This window comes from Podarcis pityusensis (assembly GCF_964106645.2).
Source record: "Podarcis pityusensis genome assembly, chromosome: 4".
NCBI classification, from domain to species: Eukaryota; Metazoa; Chordata; class Lepidosauria; order Squamata; family Lacertidae; genus Podarcis; species Podarcis pityusensis.
Window position 1 is genome coordinate 9,379,662 of NC_138027.1, and position 24,588 is coordinate 9,404,249.

At 47.6% G+C, this 24,588-nt stretch overlaps 1 protein-coding gene and 2 long non-coding RNA genes across 4 annotated transcripts in view; 1 reads left to right on the top strand and 2 right to left on the bottom strand.

Moving 5' to 3' along the window:
* Positions 1-200: 200 nt before the first annotated feature.
* LOC308475417 lies at positions 201-24,172 on the bottom strand. Its single transcript, XR_013985170.1, has 2 exons — positions 23,105-24,172; positions 201-1,296 (listed from the first exon to the last, which is right to left on the bottom strand). It is a non-coding gene; the product is annotated as an uncharacterized lncRNA (long non-coding RNA).
* LOC308475477 lies at positions 13,245-16,414 on the bottom strand. Its single transcript, XR_013985242.1, has 3 exons — positions 16,299-16,414; positions 15,644-16,176; positions 13,245-13,335 (listed from the first exon to the last, which is right to left on the bottom strand). It is a non-coding gene; the product is annotated as an uncharacterized lncRNA (long non-coding RNA).
* ACER3 (alkaline ceramidase 3) overlaps positions 18,283-24,588 on the top strand; it is a 54,116-nt gene continuing 47,810 nt past the window's right edge. The window contains exon 1 of one of the 2 annotated variants that reach the window (XM_081002408.1): positions 18,283-18,641. In XM_081002408.1, the coding sequence (XP_080858534.1) occupies positions 18,539-18,641 (103 nt within the window). In that variant the 5' untranslated portion in view covers positions 18,283-18,538. The remainder of the gene's footprint in view (positions 18,642-24,588) is intronic. The other variant, XM_081002409.1, reaches the window with a different exon arrangement.

The following is a 24,588-nucleotide window of genomic DNA, read 5'->3' on the forward strand; positions in this document are numbered from 1 at the left end:
CCACAGGTTTTTGGCTCAGGACAAGGACCGGTTCAAAGCAGAGAAGAGCATGGTGCATAGATCAGAGATGTGCTGAATCAGGCGCAGCCCTCTCTACAGAGCAACTGGTGTGGGGTCTCTGGTTTGCAAAACACTGACAGTGCAGGCGCAGAATTTCATTTTAACATTCTAAACCAACCAAGGACTAATAATAATAATAATAATTTATAATAATAATTTATTATTTATGCCCTGCCCATCTAGCTGAGTTTCCCCAGCCACTCTGGGCAGCTCCCAATCTAGTGTTAAAAACAATACAGCATTAAATATTAAAAACTTCCCTAAACAGGGCTGCCTTCAGATGTCTTTTAAAGATAGGATAGCTGCTTATTTCCTTCACATCTGAAGGGAGGGTGTTCCACAGGGCGGGTGCCACCACTGAGAAGGCCCTCTGCCTGGTTCCCTTACTTCTCGCAATGAGGGAAGCGCCAGAAGGCCCTCGGTGCTGGATCTCCGTGTCCAGGCAGAACGATAGCGGTGGAGACGCTCCTTCAGGTATACAGGACCGAGGCTGTTTAGGGCTTTAAAGGTCAGCACCAACACTTTGAATTGTGCTTGGAAACATACTGGGAGTCAATGCAGATCTCTCAGGACCGGTGTTATGTGGTCCTGGCGGCCGCTCCCAGTCACCAGTCTAGCTGCCGCATTCTGGATTAATTGCAGTTTCCGGGTCACCTTCAAAGGTAGCCCCATGTATTGGGGGAAATGGCATTTGACGTGCAATAGAGCTGAGCATTCAGAGCTAGGCAAACTAGGTGAGGCTGGCCCTACCATGAGACCAAGGTGGCAGATATTGGGTTGAGGGTGAAGCAGTGCCAGTCGTCTGACTGCTCCTCCTAAGCACCCTCCACCCCCAGACCAGTCCTACTGTTGGGGGACAGAGTGGTGTACACTACACTATATGTCCTGGCCATCCTAAACTAGCTTTGCTGCTGCAGAAGACGACTTACCTGATCATGAGTGTTGAAATAAGAGTTAATCTCCTGTCCAGTTGGCTTCCGATGTGGTGGAAGACAGTATCTCTTCACAGCTATTGAAATAAGAGGCAACTTTTATTCCAGCGGGCTTCTGAGCAGGCAGGAGACGCCATCTAAGTCCTTGGCCTCAGGCGGCAAAATGTTTTGAACCAGCCCAGGTACCAGTTAGTTAATAACTGCAACATCATAGCTAGCGATAAATGTGCTTCTCGTTGCTCAAGAGGACTTGAGTGGGAATCTGTTTTATCTCCCAAGAAAATGCAGAAAGTTTTCCCAGCTCCTGTTTTTGAAGGGAAGAATAAAACACTGGGATTTTTTTAAAAAAAGAATTAATTACCTAGATTTATTTACACCCTGGTTTGATGTTGCATTTATCCACAGTTGTTAAATGAGCAGGTTTGCGTCTTTTCTTTAGCTTCCTCTCTTCCATGTGAAAATAGCCGCGTTGATTATTTCTGTCCCTTTGATTTCTCCAAAGGGTTCTGTTCACTCAGCCCATTAAAATTCTCCAAAAGGGAAGCATCTGAAACGTTTTAATGTGCTTGCAAAGCGCGGCAGGAACAGATTTCACGGGGCCAAGCTGTTGTTTGGAAAGGGGCGGGAGGTCTGTCATGCGGAACTTGCAGGAATTCATCAAATTAATTAGAGAATATTTTCTGAGGGTAATCAGAATCATTCCGCGCTGAAACAGGATGACAAAAAAAATTGTAACAAGCAAATTAGGAAGTCAGAGATGAAAGAACAGGCTTTTGGAATGTTTAAGGGGTACAGCTCACTGGAGGGACCCACAGCCGGCCCAACCATTAGGTGGAGTGAGGAGGCCACCAGAGGCAGCTGAAAAGACAGCAAGTCGTTGATTATTTAAAATGCTACTATTGTATTTTAACTGCCAGGGAGAGGGAGAGGTGCTTGTGGGATGTTAAAAATACCTTGGCTAGGTTTGAGTACTACATACCTTGACTCTGGGAACGAGAGAATGTCATATGCTTCTCTGCTTCGGGCAGCAAAATGGCTTGGGCTGGTTAGTGGGGTAATAATAATAATAATAATAATAATAATAATAATAATAATTTATTTATACCCCACCCATCTAGGCGGTTTCCAAAAAAATATTAAAATATTGTAATACATCAGACATTAAAAGCTTCCCTAAACAGGGCTACCTTCAGATGTCTTCTAAAAGTCTGGTAGTTGTTGTTCTCTTTGACATCTGGTGGGAGGGCGTTCCACAGGGTGGGTGCCACTACCGAGAAGGCCCTCTGCCTGGTTCCCTGTAACTTGGCTTCTTGCAGTGAGGGAACCGCCAGAAGGCCCTCAAGTGCTGGACCTCAGTGTCCAGGTAGAACGATGGGGGTGGAGACGCTCCTTCAGATATACTGGACCGAAGCCGTTTAGGGCTTTAAAGGTCAGCACCAACACTTTGAATTGTGCTCGGAAACGTACTGGGTAGGAAAGCTGAAAAGAATTCACATCTGGCAACCAATGTGCCCCTTTAGTTGCAGATAGTACCTGGGTAGACGAGTCTAAAATGCCTGTAACACACATTTTCACGGCCCACTAGCCGCTATGGTGGCTCATTTACCAGAAGTAAAGTATTTAGTGTTAACTCTGGAAGTATATACTCAGTTCACGGAGGACCTTAAGGTCCATAAATAGCAACACCCTAGAGGTCCCGGGCCCTAAGGAAGTCCGATTAGCCTCAACCAGAGCCAGGGCCTTTTCAACAATGGCTCCGGCCTGGTGGAACGCTCTGTCTCATGAGACCAGGGCCCTGCGGGATCTGATTTCTTTCTGCAGAGCCTGTAAGACAGAGTTGTTCCACCTGGCCTTTGGCTTAGAATCAGTTTGATTCCCTCCCCCCCCCCTTTCTTTTTCCTTTCTCCTCCTGTGAAGAGGCTGCATCCTAATGTTTTAATGTTGTATTTTAATCTTGTTTTTTAAATTGTATTTTAATCAAATTATTTTTATTATTGGTTGTTAGCTGCCCTGAGCTTGGTCTTGGCTGGGGAGGGTGGGGTATAAATAAAATGTATTATTATTATTATTATTATTATTATTATTATTATTATTATTATTAGTTCTGACCAAACTAAGCCTCCGAGAGGAGAAGCTTAGTTTGGTCAGAATCGAATACAGTGGTACCTCGGGTTACAGATGCTTCAGGTTACAGACGCTTCAGGTTACAGACCCCGCTAACCCAGAAATATTACCTCAGGTTAAGAACTTTGCTTCAGGATGAGAACAGAAATCGTGCAGCGGTAGCGCAGCGGCAGCAGCAGGCCCCATTAGCTAAAGTGGTGCTTCAGGTTAAGAACAGTTTCAGATTAAGAACAGACCTCCAGAACAAATTAAGTTCTTAACCTGAGGTACCACTGTATACACCAAGAGCCCTTCCTCGAGTACCCACAAATACAGTCAGTCACGGCAGACCCAAGTGACAGGGTCTTTTCAGTGGTGGCACTCTGTTTGTGGAACTCCCTCCTATGGAACTACAAATAGTCCATTCAATACAGACCTTCAAATGTGCCGTTTAAACTCACTCATTTCTTCCAGTCTGCCTTTCTCTAACACCCCTTTTTATGCTGATGATTCCTGAGACTTGTGTGTGTGCTTACTCCTTAAAGGTAAAGGGACCCCTGACCATTAGGTCCAGTCGTGGCCGACTCTGGGGTTGCGGCGCTCATCTCGCTTTATTGGCCGAGGGAGCTGGTGTACAGTTTCCGGGTCATGTGGCCAGCATGACTAAGCCGCTTCTGGCGAACCAGAACAGCGCACGGAAACGCCGTTTACCTTCCCACTGGAGTGGTACCTTTTTACCTACTTGCACTTTGAGGTGCTTTCGAACTGCTAGGTTGGCAGGAGCAGGAACCGAGCAGCGGGAGCTCACCCCATTGCAGGGATTCGAACCGCCGACCTTCTGATCGGAAAGTCCTAGGCTCTGTGGTTTAACCCATAGCGCCACTCACGTCTAAATCAGATCTCTTCCCAGTCATATGCCACTTAATGAGAGCTAACCCCAACAGCAGCACATAAATACTTCAAACAAACAAACAAACAAACAGCAGCATTAAGGGACAGGGAAACTCCTCCTCCCTGGAAACGTCCCATTCCAATGTAAAAGGATAAATTCATTTAATAAGCAAATCCATTTGCAGACGGAGAGGTGCAGTTGCTTCCTGTTCTAAATCCCTGAAAGCAAATGCATCGTGCTGGGTGGCGGGAAAGAAACGAAACTGTCACACCACCTATTTACTGAGATGGGAGATGATGGATTGGAAATGACAGCTCTGGCCAATCAACTCAGCGAGCTGATTACATCCCGAGCCTTTTGCCAATCTCAATAATCCCTGCAGCTATCCTGGCTTAATTATGACAGGGCTTCTACAGAGGTGCCTGCTCATTTGATTCCTGAAATGATATTAGAGGAGTTGCTGTGCTCCCAGCAATGTAGCTGTGACCGTCCTAAGCCAGGGGTGGACAGAAGGTTGATGAAGATCTACCAGTAGGAGTGGTTTGCAGTAGATTAGCAAGGGTGCCCCACCTACATTGGGCTGTGGATTATACTGTGAGAAAGTACAGGGATTGGACTAATGAGCCAGTTCTGAGCTTCTAATGAAAGGACCAGGAGTTCAGCTCAGTTCTGGAACGATAAATCCCTAGGTTGCACCATCGCATTAGCTTTGATGATTATGATCCTCGTGCTTCTGTCCCATTTTGCGATGTTCCTTTCGCCCTGCAGCCCTCGATGGCTTACAGAGCTGTGGCTTTTTGATCAATATGCTGCCATGTCACGCTAAATTTCATCCATGCCAGTTGACTTGGTGTGACGCAGCAGAGGACATCGTCAGACGTGCTGCCGCCCCTTGGGCACATGTGTGCTTCTGTTCCCCCACGAATCAGCAAGAACTGCGTGCTGGAATGCGCCAATTTTTGCCACATGGTGTGATCCATGAAACGGCGAGGAAATTGCTGTGAGAAACTCCCACTACGGTATTTTCAGGGCTAAGAGAGGCAGCAAACAGTTTTCTTCTGGGAGCGACGCTCTGTTCCGCCAGACTTCCAGAAATGGCTTTTGTTGTTGTTTAGTCGTGTCCGACTCTTCGTGACCCCATGGACCAGAGCACGCCAGGCACTTCTGTCTTCCACTGCCTCCCACAGTTTGGTCAAACTCATGCTGGTAGCTTCGAGAACACTATCCAACCATCTCGTCCTCTGTCGTCCCCTTCTCCTTGTGCTTTCCCAACATCAGGGTCTTTTCCAGGGAGTCTTCTCTTCTCATGAGGTGGCCAAAGTACTGGAGCCTCAGCTTCAGGATCTGTCCTTCCAGTGAGCACTCAGGGCTGATTTCCTTCAGAATGGATAGGTTTGTTCTTCTTGCAGCCCATGGGACTCTCAAGAGTCTCCTTCACCACCATAATTCAAAAGCATCAATTCTTTGGCAATCAGCCTTCTTTATGGTCCAGCTCTCACTTCCATACATCACTACTGGGAAAACCACAGCTTTTACTATACGGACCTTTGTTGGCAAGGTGATGTCTCTACTTTTTAAGATTCTGTCTAGGTTTGTCATTGCTTTTCTCCCAAGAAGCAGGCGTCTTTTAATTTTGTGGCTGCTGTCACCATCTGCAGTGATGGCTTTTACACCTTGTGAAATATCAGATAAAAGGCAGAAACTAACAGGTAGAGGAAACAGCCGTGTGAATGTAGCTAGGCTTAGTGTGTGCTCGAAGACGGCCTGTTCTTAGTTTTAATTAAAGAACAGGCTGTCTGTCTTTTGCACCTGGCTCTGGTTGGTAGATCTTGGTGTTCTAATAAAGGAGCAAAAGCAGATCTGGCAAGTAGATCCTGAGGTCTGTCCTCCTGTGCCCTGCACCACACCTGTGTTATTCATCTAGAGCAGGGGTGGTAAACTTGTGGTCTTTCAGATGTTGCAAGATTGCAAGTCCCAAGTCCCATCAATTAAAGAACTGTAGAGCTGGAAGGCACCACGGCGACAATTTATTCCAACCCCCTGCAATGCCTGAGATTAAGAGTCTTGTGCTCTACCGACTGAGCTACCCCAGGTCTTTGGTTACGCTGACTGGGGCAGATGGGAATGGAGAGTCCCACACCATCTGGAAAGCCATTGGTTTGCCGTAACAATCAAGATGTACCATATTTTTCGCTCTATAAGACGCACTTTCCCCCTCCTAAAAAGTAAGGGGAAATGTGTGTGCGCAGTGATCCCGCTTGCTGTCCTGGCTTAGCCGAGCACAGCCTCTCCCGGGCAGTGGGAGCCTTCCTCCCGCTGCCCGGGAGAGGCTGTGTGCGGCTATCCCATAAGCCAGAACAGCAAGAGGCTATCCCAGAAGCCAGATCCCTCTTGCTGTTCTGGCTTCTAGGATTCAGAATACTTTTTTTCTTGTTTTCCTCCTCCAAAAACTAGGTGCGTCTTATGGTCTGGTGTGTCTTATAGAGCAAAAAATACAGTAAGGTATGTGGAATTATTCCCGTTACCATCCCTTGCTTTTCCAAGGTTGAGATGGGGAGAAGGAGAGGGAAGAAGTGAGATATATGTCAAATCAGGATCAGGTGTTGTTATTGTAAATCTATGTAGGATATCTTTGTGAGAAGAAAATGTGGAGCAGAGTCCCTAAGGTGGATGGACGGCGCCTTATATGCCTCCTTTTGGCAACTCCTGCAGCCAAGCGGGTGCCAAACGTATTGCTCTGCTTTCCTTCGGACAACATCAGCAAGACTGAGAGGAGGGGTCTTGTCATCTGGGCAGCCCAGGACCTCCATGCACACAGCCCAGGCTTGTGCCCTGGGGAGGTCACGTTGGTGCTGCTAATGCAGCAAAAATAATGCGAGAGGCAGTAGTTACGAGTTACCGGTCTCTGCAGCCACAGCAGGCGCTATGATTCTCCAGCGGTTTGGTTTTGCCCTCGGAGGCACACATATGAAATCCGATTCCAAGGCTGACCACTGATCCATCCAGCCCAGTCTTGTCTGTTTTGACCAGGGATCAGTAACCTTTTTCAGCCGTGGGCCGGTCCACCATCCCTCAGACCATGTGGTGGGCCGGACTATATTTTTTTTGGCGGGGGGGAATGAACGAATTCCTATGCCCCACAAATAACCCAGAGATGCATTTTAAATAAAAGCACACATTCTACTCATGTAAAAACACCAGGCATGCCCCACAAATAACCCAGAGATGCATTTTAAATAAAAGGACACATTCTACTCATGTAAAAACACACAGATTCCTGGACCGTCCGTGGACCGGATTGAGAAGGCAATTGGGACGCATCCGGCCCCCGGGCCTTAGGTTGCCTACCCCTGGTTTTGACTGTCAGCAGATCTCGAGGGTCTCAGGCAGAAAAAAGATCTTTTTCATCCCTTGCCACCTGACCCTTTTTACCAAGGGACCAACCTGGGATCCTCTGCTTTGCATGAGCTCTACAGTTCATCTATGGCCTTAATAAAATCCCGGCTGCTGGCAATGGAGACCAGCCCTAAGTTGCTTGACTAAAAGCTACGGTACTGCCCACTTTGTATTTCATCGAGAAACATCTCTGTTTCCTCTTTGAAAGACTGCCCTTTTTCAAACTAAAAAAATCACAGCCCTACCTCTTCCTTTATCCAAATAGCCCTTTCCATTTCTGCAAAAGTGAAGGATAATGAGGTCTTTTATGGTGCCGTATGAGAGATTTCACTTAAGAACTGTGCACTCTATTGAATTCCATGCCGGTGAACCGTTCAATAGTTCCATTTCCCCCTTTTCTTCTCACAGCGCAAGGAGATGTTGGGGCGGTTTTGTGCGTCTGTCTCCATTTCTCCTGCCAAGTCTCCTGTTGGGAAGTGAAAGCAGCCTGTTTACTCATCTCCGGACAAGCGCTGCCTTTCCTTGAGGGTCTGATCTGCATTGGCCCACTGCCCTCTACTGGCCTGTCCTTGAAGAATAACAATACAACAACAACAAAAAAAACAGAATCAGCTGGTTGTTGTTGTTTAGTCGTTTAGTCGTGTCCGACTCTTCGTGACCCCATGGACCAGAGCACGCCAGGCACTCCTGTCTTCCACTGCTTCCCAGATTGGTCAGACTCATGCTGGTAGCTTCGAGAACACTGTCCAACCATCTCGTCCTCTGTCGTCCCCTTCTCCTTGTGCCCTCCATCTTTCCCAGCATCAGGGTCTTTTCCAGGGAGTCTTCTCTTCTCATGAGGTGGCCAAAGTACTGGAGCCTCAGCTTCACGATCTGTCCTTCCAGTGAGCACTCAGGGCTGATTTCCTTCAGAATGGAGAGGTTTGATCTTCTTGCAGTCCATGGGACTCTCAAGAGTCTCCTCCAGCACCATAATTCAAAAGCATCAATTCTTCAGCGATCAGCCTTCAGAATCAGCTGGTACCTAGGAGCATAAGGAGCTGCTTTCTATTAATTCAGAGCGTTAGTACATTTAGCTCAACGTTGCCAGCATGGACTGGTAGTGGCTCTCGCACCCACTGCCTGAAGGCACGAGGGCATGAAGGTTCCTTTAAGGCAGTTCCAAAGTTGGGACCCACTGGAGAAGTTCTGGAGCTGTTGGGGGAAGTGGCACCACCTCAAGAACACAGGTCCAGGATGAGCAACATCGCTGCTCCACATAGTTTGACCAGAAATAAGGCGGCTTTCTATGGTATGGTCTCTTTCTCTCTTCTTCTGCCATCTCCTGTCTGGGAGGGAAAGTCCTGAAGAATTGTTGTTTAGTCATTGAGTCGTGTCCGACTCTTCGTGACCCCATGGACCAGAGCACACCAGGCACTCCTGTCTTCCATTGCCTCCCGCAGTTTGGTCAAACTCATGCTGGTAGCTTCGAGAACACTGTTTAACTATCTCATCCTCTGTTGTCCCCTTCTCCTTGTGCCCTCAATCTTTGCAATACAGTAAATACCCAGCAAAGCTGTTTTGGTTCCTCTAGGTGGCACCATCTTAACAGTTTATAACTAGCAACTGCATCCCTAGGGCTTAAGAGATGTAACCATTTCCATTAAAACCCATCCAAAATCATACAAGCTAGCATCCCACAAGCAGAAATGTGCAAAAACTCCAGAGAAATGACATTCAAGCGTCACCATTTGCATTACTTCAAATGCTGGGGTAGGCAAAAACCAGAGGGGAGGGAAGTGTGAAACTCCCATAGAAGTATTTGCTAGCGTTATCGGAACTGTCCTTGGCTTTCCCTCAAATTCCTCAGATGTTTCTCTCAAGTAGCACCCTACGCAAACATTTCTGAAAGTTTCACTTTCGGTGAAGGGTGCAACTAGCCAGCCTAAAAGTATCGCTCAACATTTCTGGGAAATGCTCAAGTTAGTTTGGATGCGTGTTTGCAGGATGGAAGTAGCTTTATGTAGTTTTATGGTAGTTTTATTTAGTTTTTCAATTTCATTGTTCTGCAAGGGACAATGACAATAAAGATATTGTAATCGTACTCATAATCCAAAATTGTGCTGCTCCAAAAGTGGTGGATGCTCTTTGGTGCCCAGATTCCATGTGTGGGAAGAGGCCATTCTCAGCTGAATTGAGAAGCCACTTAACATCTGTTTGTGGGAACGGTAGTACTGGCTTCTTAACTTCAACCCACAAACTTGTTCTGCTCAGCGGGAGAGGACGGGACGCTAATCTGCTTTATATTGATTGATTGTTCTACATATTGTTTTAGAGCAGGTGAAGGTGTGGCTCTCTGGGTGTCGCTGGACTTTAGATCCCACCAGCCCCATGTTGGACAAAAGATTCTTACATTGCTGAAGGTTGGGCTAGATGACCCTTGTGGTCCCTTCCAACTTTACTATTCTACGATTCTATATACCTTTTCTGCATTCGTAAGAACTCAACCATTTAGTGTGGGAACTACCTGCCTATTGAGATCAAGCCCTCCAGAGTGACTGAGGCAATCCAGTCAGATGGGCAGGGTATAAATATTATTATTATTATTATTATTATTATTATTATTATTATTATTAAGCAGGTGGTGCCTGCTCCATTCTTTCCAATGCCTGCATCTCTTTTGCAGGCCACTTGTTGCTGTTTTACAACAAGTGGTGCAGAGGGAAGGAACAAATGAAAGGATATGAAAGGAAGTAAATAAAGTGGAAACAGATTTGACGTTAAAGGCATGACAAGAAATAACCTACCCCACGTTTGGGGTAGGTAACTATTTTAAAAGAAGGGCAATCTGAACTTTACTGCAAATAACAAATTACTTTTATTTTAGTAGCAGGACGCCTACTAGTGGCACAGATTGCAACATCTGTGCGTTTCTCCTTGGAAATGGAATGTATGGTCCATCGCCGTATCTGAAATATTAACCAAGCGATTACATATATTGAATAATGCAAATGATGTAGACGATTTTGTTGAAACATGGCGTCCTTTTACAAAGGACTTTACTGATAAACCTTAAGGACAGCTGCTACTGAAGTCACAGACTGGGCTTAGGCACACTTAAATAGACTGATCTAGCCTGGAGCAGGGAACATTGGGATGTTGTCCTTTCATTTTTCTTTTCCGTGTAATTATTATTTTTTAATTATTATTATTATTACTACTACTACAATGGGTATAACCGCCCTATACCCACAGATCTCAGGGTAGTTCAAGAACTACTAACAACATGCCATAGAAGAAATCTATTCTGTAGATTGTAATTGTTGTTATGTATTGGAAATCAATAAAACTACCATATGCTTATAGAAAAAAGCACTACAAGTTCCAGCAGCACCGCTTTCAAAAGTTCTCCTCATGATCCCCTAAAGGCTGCAGTCTCCACCTTGACATAAGCAGGTAGGTGGCCACACAGGCCCCCACCCAGCCCCCCTTCCCGACCTTTTATTATTATTATTACTATCATCATCATTATTATTAATTTCTCTGCCTCCAGAGCCCCCTGGCAATAAGCAGGCCTAGCCCCACCCCCTTCTTCTTCTTCTTTGGTGATCACTCGTAGCCGAGTAAGATTGTCTTCCATAAACATGGTTTTAACAATGAGTCCGTAAGTGACTGTGGAGGCCAATTCTGGATCCACATGTCCATCCACAGTGGGGACATTGGTTTCCGGGCAGGAGCTGATCACGGTGTGGATTTGCCAAGCGTGCCTTCCTCCTAGCACATTTCTCCCTTGCGTCCTGAGTTCGGTGTCTTCAAGGACCATGACACTTTTGGTAAAGGCAATCAGTTCTGTCACCTTTTTAAAAGACATTGATAATTTTGGCATCTCTAAAGTCTGCTGGGATTTCTTCTTTCCCAGATTTTTTCAGTGAGCTTGTGAAATTGTTGTATAAGTTCAATTCCGCCCACTTTGAAGATTTTGGCAGGTATCCCATCAGGTCCACTGGCTTTGTTGTTTTTCATTTGGCCCATAGATGCGTCTTTGTGGCTTTAAAGAAACTCTGTACATCATGAGTGTCGGCTAAGTGCTGGATCTCTTGAGCTTTTTTTTATCCACCAGGTGTTTTTTAGTTCTCTGATTCTTCTTTGAACCTCAGCCTTAGCGTTGGCATAGGTTTTTTCTTAGTGACACAGTATCTATCTCTTTGCCAGATCTGAAAGGCCTTCCTTTTCTTGTCAATCATGCGTTCAATCTCACCGTCATTCTCATCAAACCAGTCCTGGTGTTTCTTGCTTTGGTATCCAATAGTTTGCTCACAGGCTGCAATAATGGATGTTTTTAGCTTGATCCAGTGTATTATTATTGTTATTGCGATTATTTCTTTCTCTGCCTCTAGAGCTCCCTGTCAATAAGCAGGCCCTCGCCTAGCCACTCCTTCCCCCTACTCGGCCTATTATTAATTCATATCATCATCATCATCATCATCAACATTAGTTCTTTCTCTGCCTCCAGAGCCCCCTGTTACTAAGCAGGCCCTTGCCCAGCACCCCCTTCCCTCTGCTCGGCCTATTATTAATTATTAATATTATCATCACTAATATGATCATCATTATTAGTTCTTTCTCTGCCTCCAGAGCAGCTTGGCCCTGCTTAGCCTATCATCATCATCATCATCACCACCACTATTATCATTATTATTATTTATTTCTGTGCCTCCAGAGCCCCCTGTCGACAATAAGCAGGCCTTCTCTCAGGCCCCCTTCCCCCAGCTCGGCCTATTATTAATTCATATTATTATCACCACCACTATTATTATCATTATTTGTTATTTCTCTGCCTCCAGAGACCCTGTCAATAAGCAGGCCCTCTCTCAGGCCCCCTTCCCCCTGCTCGGTCTATTATTATTATTATTACTACAATGGGTATACTGTTCTATACCCACAGATCTCAGGGTAGTTCAAGAACTACTAACAGCATGCCATAGAAGAAATCTATTCTGTAGATTGTAATTGTTGTTACGTATTGGAAATCAATAAAACTACTGTATGCTTATAGAAAAAAGGCACTACATGTTCCAGCAGCACCGCTTTCAAAAGTTCTCCTCATGATCCCCTAAAGGCTGCAGTCTCCACCTTGACATAAGCAGGTAGGTGGCCACACAGGCCCCCACCCAGCCCCCCTTCCCGACCTTTTATTATTATTATTATTACTATCATCATCATTATTATTAATTTCTCTGCCTCCAGAGCCCCCTGTCAATAAGCAGGCCTAGCCCCACCCCCTTCTTCTTCTTCTTCGGCGATCCCTCGCAGCCGAGTAAGATTGTCTTCCATAAACACAGTTTTAACAAGGAGTCCTTAAGAGACTGTGGAGGCCAATTCTGGATCCACATGTCCGTCCACAGTGGGGACATTGGTTTCCGGGCAGGAGCTGATCATGGTGTGGATTTGCCAAGTTTGCCTTTCTCCTAGCACATTTCTCCCTTGCGTCCAGAGTTCGAGTGTCTTCAAAGACCATGACACTTTTTGTAAAGGCTGTTCTCCGACTGGAGCACTCGCAGGCCAGTGTTTCCAAGTTGTCAGTGCTTATACAGTGGCACCTCGGGTTAAGAACTTAATTCTTTCTGGAGGTCCGTTCTTAACCTGAAACTGTACTTAACCTGAAGCACCACTTTAGCTAATGGGGCTTTCCGCTGTTGCTGCGCCGCCGCCTCACGATTTCTGTTTCTATGTGAAGTTGTTGTGTAATTCCAATTCCGCCCGCTTTGAAGATTTGGGCAGGTATCCCATCAGATCCACTGGCTTTGTTGTTTTTCATTTGGTTAGTAGCTGTAAACAACTCTCCCAGATTTGGACATACTGCAAGCTCATCTCTAATTTGTTTTTGCGGGATTTGTGAGAGGACTTAAGCAGGTATGGGGTAGTTGCGATTAAGGAGATGTTGGTAATGTTCTTTCCAGCGCAATGCAATAACTTACCGTATTTTTCGGACCATAGGACGCACTTTTTCCCCTCCAAAAATGAAGGGGAAATGTGTGTGCGTCCTATGGAGCGAATGCAGACTCCTCGGCTTCAGCGATAGCAATGCGAAGCCTCCGAAGCCTGCGCTCCGGAGGCTTCGCGTTGCTTCCGCTGAAGCCAGGAGAGTCTGCTCTTTGAGGCTGGCGGTGGGGGAAAGCAGCGCTTCCCCCATCGCCAGCCCCAGAGGATGGGGGGCAGCGAGAAGGCGCGCGACGCCTTGCCGCTACCCTCCAACCCGGCTTCGAGGCTGGCGGTGGGGAAAGCAGCGCTTCCCCCATCGCCAGCCCCAGAGGATGGGGGGCAGCGGGAAGGGGCGCGACGCCTTGCCGCTACCCTCCAACCCGGCTTCGAGGCTGGCGGTGGGGAAAGCAGCGCTTCCCCCATCGCCAGCCCCAGAGGATGGGGGGCAGCGGGAAGGGGCGCGACGCCTTGCCGCTACCCTCCAACCCGGCTTCGAGGCTGGCGGTGGGGAAAGCAGCGCTTCCCCCATCGCCAGCCCCAGAGGATGGGGGGCAGCGGGAAGGCGCGCGACGCCTTGCCGCTACCCTCCAACCCGGCTTCGAGGCTGGCGGTGGGGAAAGCAGCGCTTCCCCCATCGCCAGCCCCAGAGGATGGGGGGCAGCGGGAAGGCGCGCGACGCCTTGCCGCTACCCTCCAACCCGGCTTCGAGGCTGGCGGTGGGGAAAGCAGCGCTTCCCCCATCGCCAGCCCCAGAGGATGGGGGGCAGCGGGAAGGCGCGCGACGCCTTGCCGCTACCCTCCAACCCGGCTTCGAGGCTGGCGGTGGGGAAAGCAGCGCTTCCCCCATCGCCAGCCCCAGAGGATGGGGGGCAGCGGGAAGGCGCGCGACGCCTTGCCGCTACCCTCCAACCCGGCTTCGAGGCTGGCGGTGGGGAAAGCAGCGCTTCCCCCATCGCCAGCCCCAGAGGATGGGGGGCAGCGGGAAGGCGTGCGACGCCTTGCCGCTACCCTCCAACCCGGCTTCGAGGCTGGCGGTGGGGAAAGCAGCGCTTCCCCCATCGCCAGCCCCAGAGGATGGGGGGCAGCGGGAAGGCGCGCGACGCCCTCCTGCTACTCTCCAACCCTCCTTTGGGCTTTTGCGGGAGATGGGGGAATTCCCCCACCTCCCGCAAAAGCAGGCAAAAGCCGCGCGCTCTTTAAAGGGGCTCCGCGGCTTTTCTAGGAGGTGGGGGAATTCCCCCACCTCCTAGAAAAGCCCGCAGGAGCCGCACACCCTTTAAAGAGCAAGCGGCTCTTGGGGGCTTTTCCCCAAGGAGGGAGAAGGGACTGACTGGCCGAGTCAGTCCCTTCTCCCTCCTTTGGGCTTTTGCGGGAGATGGGGGAATTCCCCCACCTCGCGCAAAAGCAGGCAAAAGCCGCGCGCTCTTTAAAGGGGCTCCGCGGCTTTTCTAGGAGGTGGGGGAATTCCCCCACCTCCTAGAAAAGCCCGCAGGAGCCGCACACCCTTTAAAGAGCAAGCGGCTCTTGGGGGCTTTTCCCCAAGGAGGGAGAAGGGACTGACTGGCCGAGTCAGTCCCTTCTCCCTCCTTTGGGCTTTTGCGGGAGATGGGGGAATTCCCCCACCTCGCGCAAAAGCAGGCAAAAGCCGCGCGCTCTTTAAAGGGGCTCCGCGGCTTTTCTAGGAGGTGGGGGAATTCCCCCACCTCCTAGAAAAGCCCGCAGGAGCCGCACACCCTTTAAAGAGCAAGCGGCTCTTGAGGGCTTTTCCCCAAGGAGGGAGAAGGGACTGACTGGCCGAGTCAGTCCCTTCTCCCTCCTTTGGGCTTTTGCGGGAGATGGGGGAATTCCCCCACCTCCCGCAAAAGCCCACAAAAGCCTCGTGCTCTTTAAAGGGGCTCCGCGGCTTCTGCTGGCTTTTCTACGAGGGGGGGAATTCCCCCACCTCCTAGAAAAGCCTGCAGGAGCCGCACACCCTTTAAAGAGCGCGCCGCTCTTGGGGGCTTTTCCCCGAGGAGGGAGAAGGGACTGACTGGCCGTTTCAGTCCCTTCTCCCTCCTGGTCGAAAACCCGCAGGAGTCGCGCGGGGCTCCTGTGGGCTTTTGCGGGAGGTGGGGGAATTCCGCCACCTCCCGCAAAAGCAGGGAGAAGGTCTTGGAGTAGCGGACAGGCTGCGTGCAGCCTGTCCGCTGCTCCCAGAGCTGCGGGGGGGGGGGGGAAATAATATTTTTTCCCCTTGATTTCCCCCCCTGAAAACTAGGTGCGTCCTATGGGCCGGTGCGTCCTATAGTCCGAAAAATACGGTATTTATCTTTGAGAAGTGTGATACCATCTGTTGAGCGTATGCCATGATTTATTGGCCCATAGGTTTTCTTTGTGGCTTTAAAGAAACTCTGTGCATAATGAGTGTTGGCTAAGTGCTGGATCTCTTAAGCTTTTTTTTATCCACCAGGTGTTTTTTAGTTCTCTGGTTCTTCTTTGAACCTCAGCCTTTGCATTGGCATAGGTTTTTTTCTTAGTGACACAGTATCTATCTCTTTGCCAGATCTGAAAGGCCTTCCTTTTCTTGTCAATCATGCGTTCAATCTCACCGTCATTCTCATCAAACCAGTCCTGGTGTTTCTTGCTTTGGTATCCAATAGTTTGTTCACAGGCTGCAATAATGGATGTTTTTTAGCTTGATCCAGTGTATTATTATTGTTATTGCGATTATTTCTTTCTCTGCCTCTAGAGCTCCCTGTCAATAAGCAGGCCCTCGCCTAGCCACTCCTTCCCCCTGCTCAGCCTATTATTAACTCATATTATCATCATCATCATCATTAGTTCTTTCTCTGCCTCCAGAGCCCCCTGTTACTAAGCAGGCCCTTGCCCAGCACCCCCTTCCCTCTGCTCGGCCTATTATTAATTATTAATATTATCATCACTAATATTATCATCATTATTAGTTCTTTCTCTGCCTCCAGAGCAGTTCAGCCCTGCTCGGCCTATTATTAATCATCATCATCATCACCACTATTATCATTATTATTATTTCTTTCTGTGCCTCCAGAGCACCCTGTCAATAAGCAGGCCCTCTCCCAGCCCCCCTGCTTGGCCTATTATTAATTAATATTATTATTATCACCATTAGTATTATTATCATTATTAGTTCTTTCTCTGCCTCCAGAGCCCCCTGTCAATAAGCAGGCCCTAGCCCAGCCCCCGCTTCCCCCTGCTCGGCCTATTATTAATTAATATTATTATTATCACCCTCACTATTATTATTATTATTATTAGTTCCTTCTCTGCCTCCAGAGCCCCCTGTCAATAAGCAGGCCCTTTCTCAGCCCCCCTTCCCCCTATTATTAATTAATATTATTATTATCACCCTCACTATTATTATTATTATTATCATTATTAGTTCCTTCTCTGCCTCCAGAGCCCCCTGTCAATAAGCAGGCCCTCTCCCAGCCCCCCTTCCCCCTGCTCGGCCTATTATTAATTAATATTATTATCACCCTCACTATTATTATTATTATTATCATTATTAGTTCCTTCTCTGCCTCCAGAGCCCCCTGTCAATAAGCAGGCCCTCTCGCAGCCCCCCTTCCCCCTGCTCGGCCTATTATTAATTAATATTATTATTATCACCCTCACTATTATTATTATTATTATTATTATCATCATTATTAGTTCCTTCTCTGCCTCCAGAGCCCCCTGTCAATAAGCAGGCCCTTTCTCAGCCCCCCTTCCCCCTATTATTAATTAATATTATTATTATCACCCTCATTATTATTATTATTATTAGTTCCTTCTCTGCCTCCAGAGCCCCCTGTCAATAAGCAGGCCCTTTCTCAGCCCCCCTTCCCCCTATTATTAATTAATATTATTATTATCACCCTCATTATTATTATTATTATTAGTTCCTTCTCTGCCTCCAGAGCCCCCTGTCAATAAGCAGGCCCTTTCTCAGCCCCCCTTCCCCCTATTATTAATTAATATTATTATTATCACCCTATTATTATTATTATTATTATTATTATCATTATTAGTTCCTTCTCTGCCTCCAGAGCCCCCTGTCAATAAGCAGACCCTTTCTCACCCCCCTTTCCCCTTATTATTAATTAATATTATTATTATCACCCTCACTATTATTATTATTATTATTATTATTATTAGTTCCTTCTCTGCCTCCAGAGCCCCCTGTCAATAAGCAGGCCCTTTCTCAGCCCCCCTTCCCCCTATTATTAATTAATATTATTATTATCACCCTCACTATTATTATTATTATTATTATCATTATTAGTTCCTTCTCTGCCTCCAGAGCCCCCTGTCAATAAGCAGGCCCTTTCTCAGCCCCCCTTCCCCCTATTATTAATTAATATTATTATTATCACCCTCACTATTATTATTATTATTATTATCATCATTATTAGTTCCTTCTCTGCCTCCAGAGCCCTCTGTCAATAAGCAGGCCCTTTCTCAGCCCCCCTTCCCCCTATTATTAATTAATATTATTATTATCACCCTTATTATTATTATTATTATTATTATCATTATTAGTTCCTTCTCTGCCTCCAGAGCCCCCTGTCAATAAGCAGGCCCTTTCTCAGCCCCCCTTCCCCCTATTATTAATTAATATTATTATTATCACCCTCACTATTATTATTATCATTATCATTATTAGTTCCTTCTCTGCCTCCAGAGCCCCCTGTCAATAAGCAGGCCCTTTCTCAGCCCCCCTTCCCCCTATTATTAATTAATATTATTATTATTATTATTATTATTATTATTATTATTATTATCTTCATCACTATTATCCTCATTATGAGTTCTTTCAGGGCCTCTCCCCAGTCAGGAGGTCGGCGTAGTGAGGCCTCCGCGGCCATTAGCAGTGAGGTCGGCGGCCGCGTAGGCGCGGCGGAGTGCGTAGGCCTCAGCCCGTCTCCATGGCGACGCGGAGGCCGGGCCCGGCTTCAGAGGAGGAGGAGGAGCAGGCCTCCTTCTCCTCCTTGCGAGGCGGGCCTCTCTCGCCGCCGCCGCCGCCGCCGAGGGCGGGGCCAGCTGGGCGGACGGCCCATCCGGGGAGCGGCGGCCGCCCTCCTTTTTCTTTTTAACCCCGCCGCCCTCCTTCCCTCGAGCCTGCCGGCCGCCTCTCTCTCTCTCTCTCTCCCCCCCTCATCCCGCCTCGCCCGCCCGCCCGGCGTCACGCAGCGCCATGGCTCCCGCCGGCGACCGCGAGGGCTACTGGGGGAAGCCCACCTCCACCCTGGACTGGTGCGAGGAGAACTACGTCGTCTCCCACTACATCGCCGAGTTCTGTGAGTCGACGCGGGTCGGCGCGTTCAGACGTGCGCGGCGGAGACGCTCCGACGCGGCCTCCTTAACGCGCGGCGGGGGGGGGGGGGGTTGACGGGTCCGCTTCTTCCCCGACATCCCCTCATGGGTTGGGGGTCGGAGGGGTGGGAGGCGTGATTTGGGAAGGTCGTGAGCACCGCCCCCCCCGGAAAATAATTAGGATTATTATCATTCCGTTACCCGTAATTTTGGCCCCCGGGTCCTTAGGGATTAGAGGCGGCTTCCAGATTATTTTTTAAAAACCCAACAACCTCTAAATGCGTAGATGGGGCGGGAGTGGGAAAACCATGGCTGCAAAAAACCACCATACGCGGGGATTTTGTTTTATTTTATTAAATTCGCACGCCGCCCCTCATCTGAAGGTCACGCAGGGCGGTTTGCAATGTAAGAATGCAAACATGAAATAGGTAACGAGGGAAAAGAGGGAAGTAGAATTCAAACTGTGCATGTATATATATATATATATATATATATACGCGCATATATAAAAATCAGTTAAAACCGTACCGATAATTGCAATAAACCGGCACGGGCACCAGCCTATTATAATAATTTGTATGTATTTGCTGCATTTGCATCCTGCCCTTCCTGCCACCCTCCAGGGAGCTCAAAATGTTTCTCCTCCTCTTCATTGCAAATTTGCCTTGGGAAAAGCAATTATAAATAAATGAATCCCCACAACATCCCTGCAAGGTAGGTTAGGCTGAGAGAAGGCGGCTGGTTTGAAGTCCCATCTTTCCGACCCTCTGACTTCCGCACCACATTGGCTCTGATTGATTTAATAGAGTCACTCCGTGTCAGATACTTGTGCCATGCATGCATTTTGCATGGGGAAGTAGCAAAAAGGACCCTTTGCAAATCATTCTTCCCCTTCCAGTTAGGGTTATGTTAGATTATTAGGTTGGAGAGAGACCGCACAAAACACCTTGGTGCCTGATGGCTACCCCACTGTGGGTATCATAATTATATACTTATCCCAGGGAGGTTAATCCGAGACGCGATTATTCCTAATTGAAAAATTGCAAACTGTCCTGTGATCCTTGGATGAAGGGTCACAGGAATTGCCTCCCTCAGGGCTCAAGGTGGCTTACAGATAAACTAAGAACAGCTAAAACAATAGGAGGCGACATTAAGAAACAATTAAACATTGATGGATAGCAAATATATTAAAAACCTACAGATCATTACGATAAAAACAGCACAGCGCCAGCACTTTCATTAAAAGCAGTCAGTTCCCAAAAGCCTGTTGGAATAAGAGGAACTTCTTCTTTGGCGATCACTTGTAGCCGAGTAAGATTGTCTTCCATAAACACGGTTTTAACCTTCCACTTAGCTCACCACACCTGGATGGAGCTTGTAGGGGGTGGAATAGGGATGCCTTTTTGCAGGTGTGAGGAACCTGTGGCTCTCCAGGTGTTGCTGAACTATGGTTGGCCACTGGGACTGGTGGGGTTTTGGGAGTTCCCCACCTCAGACTTAGTGGTATCCTATGCAGATGGCCAAGGGGACGTTTTGGAAACATTCTAAATCAGCCACCCCACCCTATAGAATTTGGCTGGGGTGTCCTGCCAGATAGTGGTGAGAGAAACATCTTGCAGTGTATATTCTCCGCTGATTGCTTTTGTTTTAATACCCTGAATATCGAGTGCCACTTCACAGATAATATTTCAGGAAGGGAATGTTTTAAAGGGTGACACATCTTGTTTATCTGTTTTGGGTATCAATAGCTTGCCTTTTTTAATAAAAATAACAAAAATACTCTGGGTGACAAGTCACCATCTAAAGCCTAAGCTAAAACACTATCAGACTTGTTGTTTTTGGCATCTGTCTGTCTCAAGAGACAGTGGAGTGCATGTCCAGGGGTGAAGTCAAACAGCTGTGTTAACAGCACCAAAATGATTTCCCTGAGGCACAAGTCTGGGCAGTGTGTCTGGAGGTCCTGGGCTGCCCAGACCTTGCTGATGTGGTCCAAAGGAAAGCAGAGCAAGACATTTGGCACCAGCTTGGCTGCAGGAGTTGCCGGAAGGTGTACAAGGCGCCATCCAACTGTCTTAGGGACTCTGGATTTGTGTAGGGTTTATTCCTTAGCCTTTTCTTCCCCCCTAGGATATCCCGCAAGGCAGCAGAGGTTTAGGATCAGAGTTTTATTTCTCCTAGGTGGCCAACTTCCCAGGTGGACGAGCCCCATCTGCCCCTCAATTCCCTCTAATCTACAGCACATGCAGAAACTGCCCTCTTGACGGTTGGACCCACTGTTAGTCTTGCCTGCTCAATGTGCCAGAGCCCGTTTTTGCATGCAAAGGAAGCCCTCGATGCACTGAGGGTTTGAGACCCATCCAATATCATCACCTGGTTTAACCTGCCATTGGAAGCCATTCCCAGGGTGTGACTGCTTTCGCCTGCTGACAGCTTCTAGACGCCTAATCAAAACTAATACCTGCTTAAAACCACCCAGAACCACAGCAACAACAAAAAAAACCAGATTCCCAAAACCATTCTGAACAACGTACAGAAGAATCTGATGCGCTGGCAACACCCAGAGAATAGGATGCTGCCTCCAGCAGAGATCAGGATAGGTTAGAAAGGGGAGCACAGTCTGAGGTGGACCACTGCTGGACCACCAAATGCATAATGGTTTATTACAAACTTGAAAGTGAATGGCAAGGGTCGTCGGCACGGTGTCCTCATAATGTTGGATTACAAGTCCCATCATCCTTGGCCATTGGCCATGCTGGCTGGAGCTGTTGAGAGGTGTAGTCCAATATGTGGAGGGCACCACATTAATGACCCCTGGTACAGGGCTTGTTCAGCTTTCTTAGTTTCCCCGTGACTCAATGCTGGTTTCATATCTTAGTTTATGCATTTGCATAACTGAGATTTGAGATTCTTGAAACTCAAGAATGCTGAATTTTGGGGACATTGGTCTGATCCTGCCAGGCACCTTAGTTCTTAAATAAGTCTGTGCGCTCAAGGTCACTTGTTGCCACTTAGTTGTGATCTAACCGTTAGAGACCCCAAGGATCCCCATGGGGCACAACACTTTGTGACACTCTCTCGTGCTGTTGTGTGGTAGATGAGTCAGCCTTTCATAAGTCCCAGATGATATTCTGCAGCGGAGGCAAAATTCATTTCAGTTTCATTTATCGGAAGGATGTCTCGGGGGTATTTTCCAAAGGGCAAAGCAATGCTGTCCCTACATACAGAGATGCTCAAGAGCCTATGACTCTTTCGAACAGAGTGCTGGAGCAGATGGAAATTAGCATCTTCGTTTTAAGTGTTTGTCAACTTCATGTGCATCCCTTCGCATTCCCCAAGAAAAGGATGTCATGGCAGCTAGTTGTCAAATAATGGTCTGGAATTCCCTTCAGGCTCTCACACTCCCTCCTCTCCCCATGTGTGCGGATTCCCTCATCTCATGCCTGGTTTGTCCTAGTCAAAGTTTGCTGTTCTGCTCCAATTGGGGGAAGCTTTGGTCCACACTAACCAGGAATTGCCTCCAAACAGCGATGTGAAACACAGTTTCTGCTGCAGATGCAATTCCCAATATGCTGATTGCAGTTCACCTGATTTGGGCGATAGGACAGTTTATAATTTGAGCAAGCGATCAAGTAAACGATACCAGAGCCCTGCCTTTGTTTGTGCATTTCCTTAATCCTACTTAATCCCAGGGTGCAAGTCTTTAACCTGATGAACACGTCCTGCCTGTATGGTTCCCTTCTTAATTTTGCTTTTCCCCATCCCACTCTTTGCATAAATTCTCTTCAAAAACTAAATGGATCCATCCAGAGGCCAGGGCAGCCAACAGTCGCAACTATTAGGAGTCATTGAGGGGCCTCTGCACAGATTCCCTTAACACTATTGGAGGTTTTCAACCTTCTTGAGTCCAAGGCTCCCTTGACCAACTACATTCTTTCTGCAGCTCCCCTGTGGAGAAATGTCCTCCGAGCCTCAAAAACCCAGCTATGCCACCCCTTGCCTGCAGAGCCGGCAGCCCCTCACCCCTTTTCAAGCAACCTCCCCTGTGGAGTGTTCCCTCAGCCTCTTCTATCCCCTTTCCTTGGGAGTCCTCTGAGCAGCCCCCGCCCCTGGTCTCTGAGGGGGCCCCCAACCCCAAAAAGAGGTGCCTCTTCACGTTGCCCCACAGGGGCCTGAGAAGATGCCCCCAGCCTCAGGGACCCGACAGAGACTGGCCAAAGATGAACATGAGGCAGCAGTGGCGGCAGCAGGTGCCATGGGCTTGCATGGTGGAAAGGCTCCCCTTTGGTGCCAGACACTCAGCTCCCAGGCAGGCATTGCACACAGCAAGCACAAGAAAGCTCAGTGTGACGCCCGCCTGCCTGCCTGCCTGCCTGCCTGCCTGGCGTCCCCCTTGCCCATCCATTCCCAACAGCAAAAGCTGGGCTCCCTCACCCACTTGCTTGCTTACCCTGAAGCCGCTTCAGCTCCTGGCAACCAGCACCCCCTGGCCAGCTTCTGCAAGAAACGACCGCACAAGCCTTTGAGAGGCGAGAGGGCATCAGAGGAGGGAGGTAAGGAAAGAGGGACGGAGGCCAGAGTTGCCCGCAACACCCCGACCATAATTCATGGCACTCCAGGGTGCCATGGTTGAAAGCCACTGGCATACTGAATCACACCCTGCTGGGATACCACAGCTTTTTCAAGGAGAAAGGGCTTTGTTGAAAATATGATGCAACTCTGATTTCATATTTAAGTACTGTACATTCTGTAACTCCTAGCGACTTGCGTTTTAAGAATTGTATTCAGGGCCACATGTGGAAATTTCTTTATTGTGGAAGATAGGATCGGATGTATGGCAGCTGATTGTGGGAGCCCCACCCTGCCGTGCTCAGGGTGGAGTTGGATTACCTGACACTGTGACACCAGATGATTGAGGAGTAGGTGGCCATCTTAATTAAACTTGCCCCATGGGGGAGATAAGAATCTGGAACATTGGCCAGATTGGGATCGAGATCCTGTTCCCCAGCCCTACCTTATAAGCACAACCTTCACCTATAAGTTACCTGGGGCAATACAAGTTTGGGGTCACGCAGTAAACTTTTTTTTTTTTTACTTTCTCTCATGGTTGCCATTTACTGCTGTGTGTGTCTTGGTGGTAGGTGACCAGCAAAGTTCTGTTTGCCCTCTGCCTCTTTATTACTGGTTTATTTTAAAATATGTAACCTGCCCTTTCAGTTTGCAGGGTGGCATACTATACCATAATAATGGATTGGTTAGCGATCTTCCAAGAGGGAGTAGAGATTCACTGCCTCTCCTACGTTAGAGCCGTTTCGCCATACAAGCCCTACCTTCACACATGTCCAACAAGTCATAATGCAATAAGTGCTTTTCTTATTGCAATTTACGGCACAGATGGAATTGCTTAAAACACTTAACATAGTCTCATTAATCCTTACAGCAACCTTCCAAGGTAGAGCAGCCTTATAATTCCCATAGTGTGGAGGGTGGCATGCCTGTGGTCAACTTCTGAGTTTTTGGTGTGGCTGAGGCCTCACACCCTTACTGTACAATCCTTTTTTTTTTTAAATGATATTTATTAAAGTTTCAAAAGAAGGATACATAAATAAGAAAAAGAAAAATACAAAATACAAAAAAAACCAATTAAAAACAATTCCATCTTTTCATCACTTCTCTTTCATTTACTTGTTTCCCAGACCTCCTCATACCTCCCTTTTTTGTATTCCAGTTCAATTTATTAGTTCAGCAATTCCTTTCCCTCCTTTTTAATCCTAATCTTTAATCTTAATATATTATAGCATTAGGTTTTTACGTATTTAAAATCCAATTTTTCCATATTCCTTTATACCATTACAGCTAGAAACCACTTAACTTCAATCCAACATCATTCTAACATTCATTAATTTTGCAATATTTCTGTAAATAGTCTTTAAA